This window comes from Meriones unguiculatus, chromosome 1 (assembly GCF_030254825.1).
Source record: "Meriones unguiculatus strain TT.TT164.6M chromosome 1, Bangor_MerUng_6.1, whole genome shotgun sequence".
In the NCBI taxonomy this organism is placed as follows: Eukaryota; Metazoa; Chordata; class Mammalia; order Rodentia; family Muridae; genus Meriones; species Meriones unguiculatus.
This window is the reverse complement of record NC_083349.1, coordinates 188,916,683-188,933,744: the sequence shown is the minus strand read 5'-3', so window position 1 is coordinate 188,933,744 and position 17,062 is coordinate 188,916,683. Positions and strand designations below refer to the sequence as shown.

The 17,062-nt window shown below is 37.1% G+C and overlaps 1 protein-coding gene across 4 annotated transcripts in view; it reads left to right on the top strand.

Annotated features, from left to right (window-relative positions):
- Positions 1–17,062, top strand: part of Atm (ATM serine/threonine kinase) — an 89,741-nt gene that overhangs the window by 50,859 nt on the left and 21,820 nt on the right. For all 4 annotated transcript variants that reach the window (XM_060373907.1, XM_060373906.1, XM_060373908.1 and 1 more), the window contains 9 exons: positions 92–268; positions 1,158–1,335; positions 4,827–4,914; positions 8,872–9,027; positions 10,913–11,000; positions 13,475–13,563; positions 13,653–13,755; positions 14,484–14,632; positions 16,423–16,527. In XM_060373907.1, the coding sequence (XP_060229890.1) occupies positions 92–268; positions 1,158–1,335; positions 4,827–4,914; positions 8,872–9,027; positions 10,913–11,000; positions 13,475–13,563; positions 13,653–13,755; positions 14,484–14,632; positions 16,423–16,527 (1,133 nt within the window). The remainder of the gene's footprint in view (positions 1–91; positions 269–1,157; positions 1,336–4,826; positions 4,915–8,871; positions 9,028–10,912; positions 11,001–13,474; positions 13,564–13,652; positions 13,756–14,483; positions 14,633–16,422; positions 16,528–17,062) is intronic.

The following is a 17,062-nucleotide window of genomic DNA, read 5'->3' as shown; positions in this document are numbered from 1 at the left end:
GGTGGAGTTTAAGTGTACTTAGTTTTATTGGAAACAGATTTGACTGTGCCTGGGTATTTATTTGACATAGAAAATGACTTTCTGCTTCTAGTTTTTAGAAGTACCCCAGTTTGTTAAAGAAGATGTTCTAGAAAGCCTGGATGATGTGAATCTGTGGGTTCCTCAAAGTGAAAGTCATGACATTTGGATCAAGACGCTGACATGTGCCTTTTTGGACAGTGGAGGCATAAAAAGTGAAATTCTTCAGTTATTAAAGCCAATGTGTGAAGTAAGAGGATTTGTTCTGACTTAGAGCCTGTGTTTTTGTTTTTGTTTTTTGCTTTTCCTATTCATTTTAACATCTGTGTCTGATTGTGATTTGCATATTTTGAGAAGACTTCTAAGTGATGAGTGAATCATCTGCCTGCAGTGTTACCCACCTCCAGCTGCTGTAAATGCATTAAAGTGGTGTCTCTGGTTATCAGGACCACAAGGCTGGCTTTAGATATAAGAAGGCAGCATACTGGCTAAATTGTAGAGTAGTGACCCTTAAAGTAATTGTGACTATAAATTATTTATGTTATTGAAAGTCAGCCCTGATTTTCTTTACTGTCAGTTGGTGTTCTCATGCTTTCTAAGTGAAGAAAAGGTAGGCAGCAGTAATCAGTTTTACATGGAAGGTCGCGTACAGCCAATTTCAGCGAATAGTAAGTGTGAATAGTAAGTGTGTCAAATAGCTGACAGTGTTTGGGGCATAAGGTAAGGCTCACTGGGAGATCAGGTGCTTCAGTGCATCAGGCGCTGGGGTCAGACCTGGTGTGTTGTTGTTTGTTGCTTTGTTTTGAGAGAGGCTCTTGTGTAGCCTAGACTCACTTGGAACTCACTGCACACCCAGGGATGACTTTGAACTGCTGTTCCTCCTGCAGCAATCTCCCACATTCTGTGATAGCTTGCTTGGTATTACTGTTGTTTTTTATTTATTAATTTGTTATTTTATAAACACTATTTGATACACACCTTTGGTGGTGGTTGTTATTCTTGTTTAATGCTATTTTGAGTTCATGAGAGATCAGTGTAATTTTTAACTTTTTCATATGTCAGTAATAGGGAATAAACATTTTAAGTGAATTATGTTACTCTAATTGAAACAAGTAAGTAGATGTATTACTGTGTTCTAGGTGAAAACTGACTTTTGTCAGACTGTGTTGCCATACTTGATTCATGATGTTTTACTCCAAGACACACATGAATCAAGGAGGACTCTGCTATCTACACATGTTCGAGGATTTTTCACCAGCTGTTTTAAACATTCCTTACAAGCAAGCCGATCAGCAACTCCTGCAAACTCAGATTCAGGTATTCTGTTTAATTGTTAGTATTTACACTGTTAACCTCGCAACTCTAGAGAAAGATGGTACAGTGAATAATGGGGCAGCTTACCGTACATTCTTTACATCAGACATTGTGCTTGCAATATGGATGTGACCAACACAGCACTCCCGTTTTAGCAATAGAAAAAACATGTAAGCAAACTTGTCCTCGTGTTTGGGACCATGGTAGAAGTATGGTGGAGTTTTCATATTTTAAGACCTCTGGCCAACCACTCTTTAAAAACTTTTTATCACCAAATCATACATATTTTTGTAGATAATAAAAGTTCTACAATTTTTTTCAATTACCCCTAGTCATACCCATAACTCAAGATATCTACATTTGGATTTGTATGCATATAAATATAAATTTTTATGTTTATATTTTTATATTTGGAATATATCCTTCTAATTTTTTAACTGTTTTAAAGGAACAGTTGGCTTGTGTTTTACTTACTCTTCCAATTTTACTTTCATGGTATGAAGTGAGTATTTCTAGGGCTTTAAATATTCAAAGCAGTGTATCTGATGTGTGCTATCATTTTACTTCTGGATAAAGTTTCTGTGACAGTTGCCAAAAGAAAAAAATATCAAGTAAGTCACAAGAACATTTCTGATGTTACATTACATTAAGGGTGTTAGATGGCTCAGCAGGTAAAGTGCTTACAAGGACCAGAGTTTGGGTAAGTGTGATAGCCCATCTCTCATATCTGTTTGTCAGAGGTGGATATGGAGAATCCCTAGAGTAAGCTCGCTAGTTAAGCTAGCCAACACAGTGAGCTCTGGGTTGACCGACAGTCCTCAATATAGAGAGAACAATCAAGAAAGATACTCAGTGTCAACCTCTGACCTCCACATGTATACCTCCACACATATGCCAAAAGAGAGAGAGGGAGAGAAATTACATTAGAATTTAAATGTACATAGTGCGTGTAACACATATAAACGGAATTGAGGATTCATTATAGGTCACTTCTTCAAACTGAAATTTCAAAAGGGTAAGAAAACAGTTCCATATTGTTAATTTACTGTGCTTAGTGTACATATGCATAAAACCAGGTACAAATGTACATGTTACATCTCAAGAAATAGCATTTTAATAAAAACCACACCTTAGTTTATAGACATTTCAGCATAATTGTGATTATTCAGTTTTACCAGAAATAAAAATTTCTACTTTTACTGTGACAAGCCTGCGTTTGCTTTGTCCTCGGCATCCTTTAGACCTCATTTTGCTGTTTTCATGTAACTGAGTTGATACATTATTTCACTGAAGTTGAGAGAGGCTAGGTGAGGAGACTGGTGGCTACTAAGTTATAGTTATGCAGGCATAAGAGCTGGTGTTGGGGACTGCTGGCAGTGATACCACATTGCATGTGAAAACAAGCAGACAAACCTTTGAGGTGTTGGAAGGTCTGTAGCCTGAGTTCAATTCTCAGCACCGCAGTGGCTGGCTCACCTGTAACTCTACCTCCATGGGGACTTGTCACCTCTTTTCTTTTCTCCATGGGCACCTGCGTTCATGTGCACAACACACACATTTTTAAAAATCTTTCTTAAAAAGCTTGAAGAAATAGTTAATGTTTTTATTATGAACATAAAATTTTGAGGATATATATTTTTTTAAGATTTATTTATTTATTTATTATGTATGCCTGCATGCCAGAAGAGGGCACCAGATCTCATTCTAGATGGTTGTGAGCCACCATGTGGTTGCTGGGAATTGAACTCCAGACTTCTGGAAGAACAGCCAGTGCTCTTAACCTCTGAGCCATCTCTCCAGCCCCGAGATAGATATATTTAAGCTGATTAAAACATTATAAAATATATACCTGCATTGAAAAATCAAATGGCATCCCATTAATATGTATGCTTGTGGTTAAAAATTATAAAGTGTAACAAAACTATCTAAAAAAAAAACATATAATATAGACATGGTTGTCCATCCTGGTCCCTCTTAGATTAGAAGTTGTTCATCAAAATAATCTGGAATATGCTTACGAAATTTGGGGGGATTGCTGAAATAAAAGTCCTACAGTATGGGTTAGTGTGTTGGTGGTTTTATGGGTCAGGGCACTTGCCACCAGATTTTGATGACTTGAGTTCAATACTGAGAAACCCAGACAGTGGAAGGAGAGAGCCAACTTGTACAAGCTGCCCTCCGACCTCCATGTAAGCTCTGTGCAATGAGTGACCACACACATAATAATTATCATAATCAACATTTTTTTTAAAAATTAATTAAATGTAAGTTTAAAAATCCAAAATAAAAGTTATTGCAGAGACCTTGCAAACAAGAATAAATCACCTATGTTTAATTGGGGAAATAATAATATTAAGTAGTCAACCGTTTACTGTTTAAAACAATTTTACTACTTATATTTATGCTTGATCACTTAATAGCAAAATCATCTAGTTTTATTTCTGTATAGAGTGCCAATGTTTCTATTATCTTAAATGAAATTTTGAACTTCACATATATAAGGATATTATTGAAAATGACAATAAATGTAGATTCCTATAAATCTTAAATGCTGTGTCTTTCTGGTGTCTGGAAGTCTCTTACTTGAATGTCTCACATGAATCTAAACTCAATTGTATGGATGAAATAAATGGTCCTTGCTGGCCACATGAAAAACCTTTCTCACCCATCAGAGTAGCAGATCCTGACAGTTCTGTTACCTCTGTCACCGCCATCCTTTCTGCTTTAAACCTCTGGTTGAGATTCTCTCACTATCTTCTGAGTTTTACCTGTTACTAGTAGCCACTGTTTGTTTTTGTTGTTGTTTTGGTATGTTTTTATTTTTGTTTTGAGACAGCAACTCAAACTGTTCACAGACTTGTGTAGTAGTGTAAGGCCTTGAACTTCTAATTCTTCTGCCTTTACCTCTCAGGTGCTGGCTGTAGAGGTATGTGCCATGGCACCTACAGGCTGGCCACACACTCTTGCCAGCTGAGCTACACTCGCAGCCCCTTCAGACTCTGCTAGCTTTCCCTTTCTCTGACTGACCAGTATTTGACCAGATGGAACTTTTTCTTTCAAGGTTTTCTAAGTCCACGTGAGGTCACTGTCACTTGACTTGTACACATTGAACACATCCTTAGCTTCTCTCTCACACCACTCATCCATCCATGTTAAGAGCTCAAGGCTAGTCAGTGGTTTTGTGTGCAGAAACTGTCTTGATTAGTTGTGGTTGTAGATGTACCAAGCACTAGCACATAAAAAATTCCAGATGTCTCAAGCAGTGGGATACCTGCTTCAGAAACAAATTATAATTTGCAATATAAATTCTTCTTATATTATACACCTTTTTTTTAAATAAATTAAATGGCACTAAATTAAATTGATTTCTATTTATTAAGCATTTTTGTGTTAGATATACCACCCATCAGAGTCATACAGTGTAGGAGACACACAACAAGAAACTGCTTATACAGCAGTGTGAGACTAAGAAAAGATATTTCTGTTTCTTTTAGAGCAAGAGCACTTTCTCCAATGCTGTTTGGATAAAAGGTCTCAAAGAACAATGCTTGCTGTTGTCGATTATTTGAGAAGGCAAAAGAGGTAATATAACAGTTGTTTCTCAGATTTGGGAACTGAGCACTGCAATGTCCTTCTGGGTGCTTTTCAACTTGATTATTATGTGCAACTGTTTCAGACTGCTAAAATTAATTGATGTTATGCTTCTGTATTTTTTAATTTAATAATCCTTATGCAGGGCAATACTTAGGTTAAGTGTGGGAAACTGTCAGTTCTTGTCCCAGCTGTCCCATTAGGCATACTGCTGTGGCTAAATCATGCAAACTTTACTTTACCATACCAGGGAAGATGTGGAGAAGGAACATATGGTTTTCCCAGGTTGCTCTCAGTAATGTGGCTGCTCATTAACTATTTCTTAGAGTTGCTAGAGTTGGATGCCTCTTCTATCATTTTTTGTTATAAAGAATAAAGCTTTTGGGGGCTGGAGTGATGGCTCAGTGGTTAAGAGCACTGTCTACTCTTCCAGAGGCCCTGAGTTCAATTCTCGGCATCCACATGGTGGCTCACAACCATCTATAATGAGTTCTGATACCCTCTTCTGCCATGTAGGTGTACCTGCAGATGAATCACTCATATACATAAAATAAATAAATCTTAAAAAATTTTTTAAAGAGAATAAAGCTTTTGTTGCTCTCTGCCATACTTACCATGAAAATTGGTAGTAATTATGTGATATGACAAAATTGATTTAGCTCAGTTACTTTACAGTATATAGTATTTTTATTTCTATTGTAATTGTTTTGAGAACAGGTTGTATGTAGCCGAGAGTACCCTTAAATTCACCATGTAGTTCATGGCCTTGAATCCCCGATGTTCCTCCACTTGGAGTGCTGTGGTTATAGGTGTGTACCATTCAAGGGACTTTTAGCAAAGTGCAGAAATAGCTCAAAATGGGTGCAGAACATGTATGATGCTAGAGAGCTATCAGAACCCTGGAGAAATGAAGCTGTAGGCCTTGACTCAGAATGGTCCAGCTCACCTTAGGATTTTTCAACTTTACAACAATATGTGACAGCATTCAGAGGAAGGTGGACTTCAGATTCCGGTCGTGTTGCAGGCTGGTGATAATACAGCATAGTCTTTTTTTTTTTTCTTTTTTTCCTCACTTTGTAGTCCTGACTGGCCTTAAACTCATGGAATTCTACCTGCATCTGCCTCCCAAGTGCTGGGATTAAAGGTATGCACCACTATGTTCATCATCCTTTCTTGAGATGCTAGATTGTGGCTCCTTATCAGTCATGTGATGAAGAAGATAAACTGTCATTATGTACTGTGTTGCTATGCTCTTCAGTAGGTTGGTTATGATAAGTGCATTTTTTTCCTTAAGGTGTTTTCAACCTGGGATGGGTATATTGGCCATAAACCTACCCTAAGTGTAGCAGCATGTGTAATTTGGACACACAGTAATTAATGCCTCATGAGTATGTATGGTGATAATGACAGTAGTTGGTAAAGATGAAGGGATAAGATAAAAGAGTAATAGATTATTTTGACCCTAATTGCATTTTTGTTGTAAATGATACATACCTTTCATAACATTCTATTTCACCAACAGATTTTATTTTTGCATTTTATTGTCTTTCTTTGTTATTAGAAAGCTTGTTACCTTGTTTTAAAGTTGATCCTCTTCTGAGAAGACACTTAACTGTACCTCTGAGTGCCCTTTTTGGTATTGGGAGATAGTTTCGTCTTGGAACCGTTTATTTCAGACTTAATGAGATAGAATTACATTGATATTGGCAAGACATAGGAAAGATAAAAATTCTTTTTTTTTAAGAGAACACTTTTTTGGGCTGGGATGGTGGATGCATGGGCAATGTGCTTGCTGTGTAACCCTGACATACTGTGCCATCCTCATGGCCTGATTTTGAATCCCCAGAGCTCATATGGAAGCTGGAGTCAGTAGCACATGCTACTGTCCATAACAAGTTACAGGAAGCAGGAACTGGAGACTCCTTAGAAGCTTGTGGGCCAACAAACCTGTATATGTAGCAGTGAACAAGAGACCCCATCTTAAACAGGATGGGGGCGAGGGACTGACACCCAAGGTTGTTTTCTGACTGCCACATGTGCATGACAGCACATGATGAACATGGACACACATGTATTCACACATTTATTCACATTTTTATTTTCAGTTAACACGTAGTAACTGTACAAGATAAAAATTCCTGAGCTGGGCATAGTGGTGCACATCTGTAATTGCAATATTTAGAAGACTGAGGAAAGGATTGTGAATTTGAGGCAAGCCTGGGCTACATCGTTTCAAAGCAGCCTACAATTATAAAACAAAGATAATGTCTCCGGTGTGTGTGTGGGGTTACTTTCATTATTGTTATGAAATCTTGCAGGTCTGCTGTACTGATGCACACCTTTAGTCCCAGCATTGGGGAGGCAGAGGCAGATGGATCTCTGAGTCCAGCCTGGGCTACAGAGTGAGTTCTAGGACAGCCTTGGTTACACAGGAAAACCCTGTCTTGAAAAGGGGGGGGGGACTTTTAAAAATTACCCAAGAAGATGTGACTAGGGTCAGACCAAATTCAAATTTAGTGCTTTATTGAAAGTTCTATAATCTGATCATTTTACCTGATGTCTGGGTGCATCTTTGTTTTTCATTGTAAGAATCAGGATAAGGGCATGGATGTGCTGATGCATACTTTCAGCCCCAAGCAGAGGCAGAATATCTCTTTGAATCCCAGACAGCCAGAACACATAGTCTCAGATACTAGTCCATGTCTCAGATAAATGTCAAGGTAAGGTCTCCTTTAGGGTAGGGTGTTTGCTGATCAAATTTGACAGTGTAGTACTTCTGACATTCAGTAAATGTACCGTTCTTTTCTGTGGGAAAGTTTTACTTCTCTGAACTTGAATTTCCTTAGAAGTGTTGTACTAAAATGCTGACCATGTAGAAGGCGTGCTGTGTGCTGTTCTATGATTTTACACGTAGGAATAAAACTGACTGAATTGTTGCTGCAGATGATATAGCTAGGAGTGGGTTGTAAAGCTGCGTTTGTACTTGGCTGTACACTGCTCCAGAGCCAGTGCCGAACCACTGTGTTGTCTTATGTGTATATTGGTAGTTTTGAAGAGGATGGTATCTATAGTTTCCACTTCTGATCTCTTGGGTTTTTTTTTTTTTTTTTTTTTTTTTTTTTTGTAAGACAGGGTTTCTCTGTGTAGCATTAGGTGTCCTGGATTCATTCCGTAGACCAGGGTGGCCTTGAACTCAGAACTCAGAGATCTGCCTGCCTCTGCCTCTTGAGTTCTGGGATTAAAGGTGAGCACCACCAATGCCCGGTGACAGTGCATAGTTTTTAATTAAATAGTTCAGTGTTGGTAATAGGAACAAAAAAATTGCAAGAGAAAAGCCATGTGTATTACTTTTCTCAGTGCTGTGACATAACACTTGACAAAAGCCACTTAAGGAAGAAGGCTTTTAGTTTGAGGTATGCATTTGATCATGTTGGAAAAGGCATGCTGGCAACAGCAGCTGGTGAGAGCTGTCAATGCTGGTGCTCAATTCACTTTATCCTTGTATTCAGCCCAGGATCTGAGTTCATGAAATGGTGCCACCTTTATTCAGGGTGGGTCTTCTCACAAGACATGCTCAGGAGTTTGTATCCACTGTCTTTCTAAGTTCCATCAAGTTAACAGTCAGAATTAATCCATCACATTTTTTTGGGGGGGGTGTTATTGGGTTTTTGTTTTTTGTTTTCCTCCTGTCTGAGAAGAGACAATGTTTTTTTACTAAAGTGACTGTGAAACTGTCCTTTGTAGCCAGTGAATTAAACGGTGGGTACAGAGCCCAGATTTGTATGGAGTGATGATTCATAGCTTTCTTCAGATTCTCTGAGAGGTTATGGTCCAGGACACTGAGAACTGGACCTTAGCCATGCTATCTCAGAATGGTTTATGACCGCACACTAGAGAACTGTGGCCTGAAGTTACATCCTGTACCGTTGTGCTTTTATTCCACTTCAGGTCTTCTTCAGGAACAGCTTTTGATGACGCTTTCTGGCTGGATGTGAACTATCTTGAAGTTGCAAAGGTGGCTCAGTCTTGTGCTGCTCACTTCACAGCATTGCTCTATGCGGAGATCTACTCAGACAGAAAAAGCGTAGAGGAGCAAGAGAAAAGGTAAATGGGTTTTGACAGTTGTTTTTTTCTTGGATTATCAAGACACCGTTTCTCTGTACTGTATGTACTAGAACTCACTCTGTAGACCAGGCTGGCCCTGAACTCACAGAGATTCACCTGTCTCTGCCTCCCAAGTGTTGGGATTAAAGGCGTGTGCCACCAACACATAGTGACATTTTGGTTTTTAAACTGGTGCTGATACTGTTTCAGTAAAAGTGTATAATAAAGGTTTTTTTGCTCCATTTCTCCATTTAAAAGACATTTTAGGCAGAAATTTTCTATATCAAAGCAAAATATTTTTTTAAAGAAGCAATTCTCTGAAAAAAAAAAAAAGGAATTCTAGTTTTCTAGTGTATTCTGTTTTATATTATAAGGACTAGACAGAAACAATACTTGCCTGTTTGTGTTTTCCCTGTGACTAGGCTAGCATTTGGAATGTAAACCATCCGTACGTGTTTTCACGATTGACTGAGTTCCTAATTTTGGTTACTTTTTATTTGCCTCTAACCCTTTTACCTTTCAGGATTCATTTTCCTCTTTGGCTCTGGTTGAGTTAGAACTTTTATAAGAAGCTAAAAATATGATCATAGATTGTGATAAAAGAAATAACCAAGAAAAATAGGGTATTAAATTGCATTACACACTTTACTGTATGAATCTCCTTTTAAGTCCTTGTCTGTCTGAAATAGCCTAGTGTTTGTGCTTATATATAGCCTCACTTTCTTACCACTAATTCAGCCTCACTAAGAAATTAAGATCACAAATCTGAGTTATACCAACACATACAATGTTTTGCAATTGTAGATGTTCTTAAACTGGAAATGTAATGTGTTTGTTTAGACTGGAAAAGTGGGACCAGAAATCTCATATTCTGTGACTAGTTAACAGATTTGGACTAGTTTCTTCACTTCTGGTTTGATATTTAAATCTCTGCTTTTCAGTTGAAAACAATTAGTAGTCGACATTATGAGGACACTATAGCGTATGTAAGCAATGTGTTCATAATTACTGTATGGAGACAAGTATATGGTAGTAATTGAAGTTTGAATAGTTTTAGTTTGTAAGTCCATAGGATAGTATTTTTTTTTATTATTATTAATCGGGAGTAAATACTAAGTCCTCTGTGAGTATAAATACGAGCATCTTAAATTTGAAAGCCATTACGCGAATGGAGCAAACTTGTGCAGAATTGCTCGCTTACAGGCAGCTGTGCCTGCATTTGCTTTGATGGTCTCTTTGGAGTTCTTTTTCCCCTGGAGATCTGATGAGAAAGGAATAGACAGATGAGGTGTACAGAGACGGAGAAGTCTGTTAGAGGAGCCAGACCTGAAGGTCTGAGGTAGTAAGCACAGCGTGCTTGTGACTAGAACAGAGGTGAGCAGTTTACCTGTACTGTCAAGTAAACAAATTACTAGTATTTTCTATTCAAATTATTTAATAGAATTCTTCATAGTGGGTATTTGAGGTACATGTACAGTTTTGTTAGCATGCTCCAGGGTTAAATTGTGTCTTGTGGTTTTACTAATGCATATCTGCAGTTATCCCGTTAAAGCAAGTCAGTCCACTGACAAAATATTTAGGTTCTGAATTGTAAAATTTGTATTCTATTTTGAAACATGCCTGTCTATGTAAATAAGCATGTTTTGGCACATAACTTTGCTGTTTTTTATAATATTGTTATTATACATAAATTTCACATATAGAATTAACATTCTCAAAGTTGTTTTCCCTGCTGGGTCTAAAGGATATTCTCTGTTAAAGTATAAATAGCTTACTTTGTTTTTGCAACCATATTAGTGTTTTTCTGCTAAAATATAGAATAAATATACTCATAACCTCTTAGATAGTATATTCTCATTAAAAGAGATGTTCTTATAATAACCAGAAGTCCAACATTTGAAGAAGGAAGTCAAGGTACAACTATTTCTAGTTTGAGTGAAAAAAGTAAAGAAGAAACTGGAATAAGCTTACAGGTAATTATTAGAAACTCTGTAATGATATTTATGTGATATGCTGGATTATCTTCTCATGATGATATACTTGATTTTAAAACTGAAGTTACATCCTGGACTGAGCATTATCTCTGAATCCCCATGCTCTGAGTAGAGAAGTGATGTCCCATCTAGACTCTGCCGCTTGTTATGTGTGCTGCATAAATAACTGACTCTTTCTGACCTAGAAGCCTCTGATAGGAAAGGCTAATGTGAAACCACCTTTCTCACAGGGTAAACTTAGACCACACAGCTTTGTCATTGTGTCCTCCTCCATTTTATTTATGGCACTTACAGTTACTACCTTTATTTCTATATGTGCATATATACATATGACACAGAGAAGCAACTTAACTTTATCTTTTTTATTTAAATACTGTCTCAGTGTACTCCTAGCACTCTTCGGCATTCTTGAATCTCTTTGTCAAGCTCATTTCTCTACAATGGCAGTTTGAACCTGAATGCTTTGATTAAAACTCTGAACTTCACTTTTTTTCTAGTTGTATTCAGCTTGCCTCCTGCTTCTTGGAGAAAATAGATGATATCTCAGTTATTTTTGTATTGCTGTAGTAAGGCACTGTGACTGAGGCAACTTATAAAAGAGAAGTGTTTAATTTGGGGTTATAGTTTTAGTGGGTTCTAGTCCGTTATGGCAGAGCAAAGGCATGGCAGCAGGAGCTGCTGCTGGGAGTTCAGCTATCGGAGAGACAGAGAGAGAGAAACGCCAATGGCACACTTCCTCTAAAAGACTGCACCTCCTGATCATTCTCAGACTTTTCCAACTGGGGACCCAAGTATTCAAAAATGAGCCATGGGGGCCATTCTTTTTCAGACCACCACATAGGTAGGAATCCCACCACATCCCAAAATCAACTTAAATCTCCCCATATGTGCTCTTGTCATAACTGTCTCTCATTAAAATAGAAAGCTACTTTCCTTTATCTCAGGTTATTTATCTGTTCTTTCTCAGAAACATTATTATGCTGTTCTCTTTCTTAACTATATCCTAAACATTTCGGACCTTTACTGTTTAAAACATTTCTGGTTTTAGAGATGGAAGGAGCTCCTGTGTTCTCTTTAGGTGTCACTGTCTTCTTTCCTTTCACATCCAGACTTTCTGATGATGTCTGTATTTGCTCTCCATTTCTTTCTCCTTAACATTTAACTTCATCATGTCTTTTGAAACAAGGTATCTCATTAAACCCAGAGCTCACTGATTGTGAGGCTGACTGATCAGTGAGCAATAGGGATCTCCCTGTCAGCCTCTGCAGAGCTAGAATCGCAGCTGCTTGCAGCTGCTCTGAGCTTCCATGTGTGTGCTGGGCATCTGGACTTAGGTCTTTATGATTTTGTGCTGAGCACTTTAGTGACTGAGCTTCTCCTCAGCTCCTCAGCCCTGTCTTGTGCTTAACCATGTGATCCACTATATTAATGTTTCTCTTTTTCTCTTGATACTGTACAGTTCACCTTTCTGTGCTGAAATTTTGTGAGTATTTTCTTATGCCAAGCACTGTTAGGTCCCTAGTGTTTTAACTCTTAAGCTTTTATTTCATGTATAGGAATAGAAATATTTGAATAAGAATTTTATATAGAATTAAACCAATATTGATGGATTTGTATTTAGAGAATATTTCCCACAGCAATAATATCAAGGCAGTTAAATTACTGGCTCAGTTTCCTATGAAATGTAGCTTCTGGTTTTTTTTTTTGTGTGCTTTTGCTTTATTTCATTGAAGTTAAACAACACTTGTCTGTCCTATGTAAGTTTCACAAAAAAAGTATTTTAAGTAATTAAATTGCTGCCTCATACACAGCATATTTTTTTAAACTATTAGACATTTTAAAGAAATTTATGACCTTCAATTTTTATCAGTTTTGGTAGTTAGGCTTTACAGAATTTTTTTTCCATTTACAGTTTCATTTGTTGACAAGATTGCTTTGTTTTGTGATTATTGCTGAATGTGATTAAAAACCTGGTACATTGGTATATGTGTCTTATCTAATTCATGAAATTTTGGGTATCACCTTTTTTAGATTTATTTTTGTATGCATATGAGTATTTTGTTTGCAAGTATGTAAATGTACCACATGCATGCCTGGTGCCTGCCAAGGACAGCAGTGCATTGGGTCCCATACTACTGGAGTTACAGATGGTTGTAAGCCACTGTGTGGGTGCTCAGGTTCAAGCCTGGGTCCTCTGCAGGAAAAGCAAGTGCTTTCAACTGCTGGACCATGTCTCCATCTGTGAACATTATTTCTAAAATAGATTAATCGTTTTGTTGTATGGGACAGGTCTGTTGTGCTATTGATGAGAATATTTTCTGTTTTAAAATATTATGTTTTACTTTTTACAATACATTTATGAGTTGATAATGATAATATTTAAAGTTTATGAAATTCATGTACTGTTTTTTTTGTTTGTTTCAAATCTCCATCTTTGGTATTTTTGTTTTTAGGATCTTCTCTTAGAAATCTACAGAAGTATAGGAGAGCCAGACAGCCTATATGGCTGTGGTGGAGGGAAAATGTTACAGCCCCTTACTAGGTAAATTTCCCTTTTAGGTAGTATTTCTCTTTTTTGAAGGAGCTACATGCATATAGAAACAAAGGATGTTTTACCATCTTTTCTTGTAGAATACGGACGTATGAACATGAAGCAATGTGGAAGAAAGCCTTAGTAACGTATGACATTGAGACCACAATCTCTTCCTCAACCCGCCAGTCAGGCATAATCCAGGTACACCTTTTTCTGTATCTGCTTCTATAAAGCCATCATCATCGATTTCAGTGTGTCATAAAGTGTTTACTCAGGTAGACTAGAGTAGACCAGAGTTACTGCTTTCTGACATTAGCCTAAAGCCTCAGGTATATACAGGAAAGCTGGACAGGTCAGTGTAGCTTGTTGGCAATTTGTTTATTAGTCAACAGCAGAAGACAGTTCTTGAGAGGGCACAGGATGCCAGGAGTGCCTCATATAGCACCTATAGTTTGCATTAGAGTTGGTCCCAGAAACTGTTACTTCTGTTACTAGTTAATAGGCTTAGGTATTTTTCCATCAAATATTAGTATTTTCTGAGGAAATATATATGCTAAGTAATATTTTAGAATTTTAAGTAATATGGTTAATTATAATTTTTGAAGTTAATTTTTTTCTTCTCTAGTTACCATTTTTAAAGTTAAATTTTTTCCTCTCTAGTTCAGTGGTTCAACCATTGGGGGTTGAAGGACCCTTTCAGGTATCTGATATCACCTATCAGATATCCTGGATGTCAGATACTTATATTACAATTTATAACAGTAGCAAAATTGTAGGTAAGGAGTAGCAAAGAAATAATTTATGGTTGGGTGACCACAACATGAGGACCTGTTTTAAAGGGTCACAGCATTAGGAATGTTGAAAACAGCTGCTCTTGTTTATGCTGAGATATTTGAATATGTATTTATTTTGTAATAACTTTCTTTTAGGCCTTGCAGAATTTGGGGCTTTCCCATATTCTTTCTATCTATTTAAAAGGATTAGATCATGAAAATAGAGAGTGGTGTCCTGAACTACAGGAACTTCATTACCAAGCAGCGTGGAGGAATATGCAGTGGGACCTAGGCAGTTTTGCCAAGTAAGGAGAAAACTGACTTCTCTTTCTTTGTTTTCTTTCTTTCTTTCTTTTTTGTTTTTTATTTGTTTGGTTTTTCGAGACAGGGTTTCTCTGTGTAGCTTTGGCCATCCTGGAACTCTCTGTGTAAGGTTGACCTTGAACTCACAGAGATTCATCTGCCTCTGCCTCCCAAGTACTGGGATTAAAGGCTTGCACTACCCGGCTAAAAACTGACTTTTCAAAAGATTAACTTTTCCCTAGTTGTGTTTTTTTTTTTTTTTTTTATTTGCTTGTGTTTTTTGTTTTGGTTTGGTTTGGTTTGGTTTTGGTTGTTTTTTTTTTTTTTGTTTTGTTTTTGTTTTTGTTTTTTCCCAAGACAGAGTTTCTCTGTATAACAGAGCCCTGGTTGTCCTAGAATCATTTTGTAAACCAGGCTGATCATGAATTTCACAGAGACTGCCTGCCTCTGCATATTGAGGCTGGGATTAAAGGCATGTGCCACCATGCCTGACTCCCCTAGTTATTTTGTCTTATCCATAAATATTAAGATGGTAGGTTGTGGGGGTTTTTTTTATATATATTTTGCAGCTATTTTTGTGGGCTGCACATTTGCCTAAATATTTAAGATAGTAATAGGCAGTTAACACAACAAAGCTTGATTTTCATTCTCTTTTTTTCCAGTAGAGAAATTCTGTCCCCTCCCTCAAGAATTTTTGAAGAGAAATTTTTTTAAAACTTCTTTTTCTATGAGAATTCTTTGTTGGATTCAGGAGTCTAAAAACAAATTTAGGCATTCTTTCTTCCACTTCTTGCTACATTGTAGTCACAAACACTTTTATTGGCTGGATGATAAAATAGATTGCATTTGTTAACAATATTTTCTTTTGTTAAAAAGTAGTACTAGACCCAGAGTTGTGATGCACAACTTTCCTCTAGTACTCAAGGAGGCAGAGGCAGGTGTATCTCTAGGTTTGATGCTAGCTAGCCATGTTAACCAAGAGAGTTCCAGACCAGCCAGGGCTACACAGGAGACAGTGCCTTAAAAACAAATAGATAATTAGACAGAAAAACGTACTGCTAAACCACATTGCCCAAGAAGATAAAAGTTATAACCTGTATGTCCAATCACGATATTTTTTTAAGTGAGAACCCAAACACTTGGACTACTAAAGGATTTAATAGTTAACATAAAAATCTTTTAATAATAGAACACTTAAAAATGAAGTCATTTAATTCCCTTAATGGAAAAATGTTGTCATTAATTGGAATGTTTTTCAAATTTCATATTGTAAGAGTAGAATAAAAGCAGATTTATTCACATATATATAATTTTGTTTCGAGACATGGTTCCTCTGTGTAGCCCTGGCTGTCATGGAACTGACTATATGGACCAGCCTGGCCTTGAACTCAGAGATCCTACGTCTGCCTCCTGAGTGCATGTGCCACCACTGTTCTTATATTTTAAATATTTGTCTTAAAGATAAGATTGAGAACCAGGCACAATTTCTGAGAAGCTGTTTTTATTTCAAAAATTTTAAATGGCCTATAAAGTTCTTTGTTTTTTACTGCTTTGTTCTATTTTATTTTGTTTTATTCATTTGTTTATTTTTATTTTGAGGCAAGCTTTTACTCTATAACCCTGGCTAGCCTTGAACTCCCAGAGCCCCACCTGCTCCTGCCTCCCCGCTAAAGGCATACATCCAGCCATATTTTTTTAATTTTAATTTTCAGTTTTGTCCTTTGAACTAGTTATCTATACATGCATATTTTAAGATTTTCTATATTTAATTCTTTTTCTAATCATGTCACAGCCAAGAACTAGAAGGAACCAGTTACCATGAGTCATTGTATAATGCTCTGCAGTCTCTAAGAAACAGAGAATTCTCCACATTTTATGAAAGTCTCAGCTGTGCCAGGTATTATAAAAGACAAGATTGTTTTACATTTAATGCTGTGGCTGCTGTCCTCAAACTGTGAGTAGTTTTAATGTGAGTGTGTGCATTGATGAAAGAATGAAGACTTGGTGACTGGTCAGGTGTTTCTTTGTCACTTTTTGCTCTTTCTTAAAGATTTTCTTTAGGACTTTATGTCAGTTCTTCACTCTGAGCCCTCAGAAAATCGTGGTGGTGTTCTCTTTCTATACAAGCATCCTAGAAGAGTTTTAATTTTTGTCCTCTAGTTAAATGGCCTTTACTCTCTTGCCATTATAGCTCTATAAAAGGATGATCAATAGTATTTATAGGTTTCTTTGATGCACACATGAAGTGACACATTATGTAGAAATTAACTACAGGTTAAGCAAACCTGAATTCTTTTTAAAGATTTATTTTTATGTGCATTGATGGTTTTGCCTACATATATGTCTTTGTAGGGGGGTTGGGTCCCCTGGAGTTGGAGTTTCAGACAGTTGTGAGCTGCGTTGTGGGTGCTGGGAACTGAACCCCCTGGCCC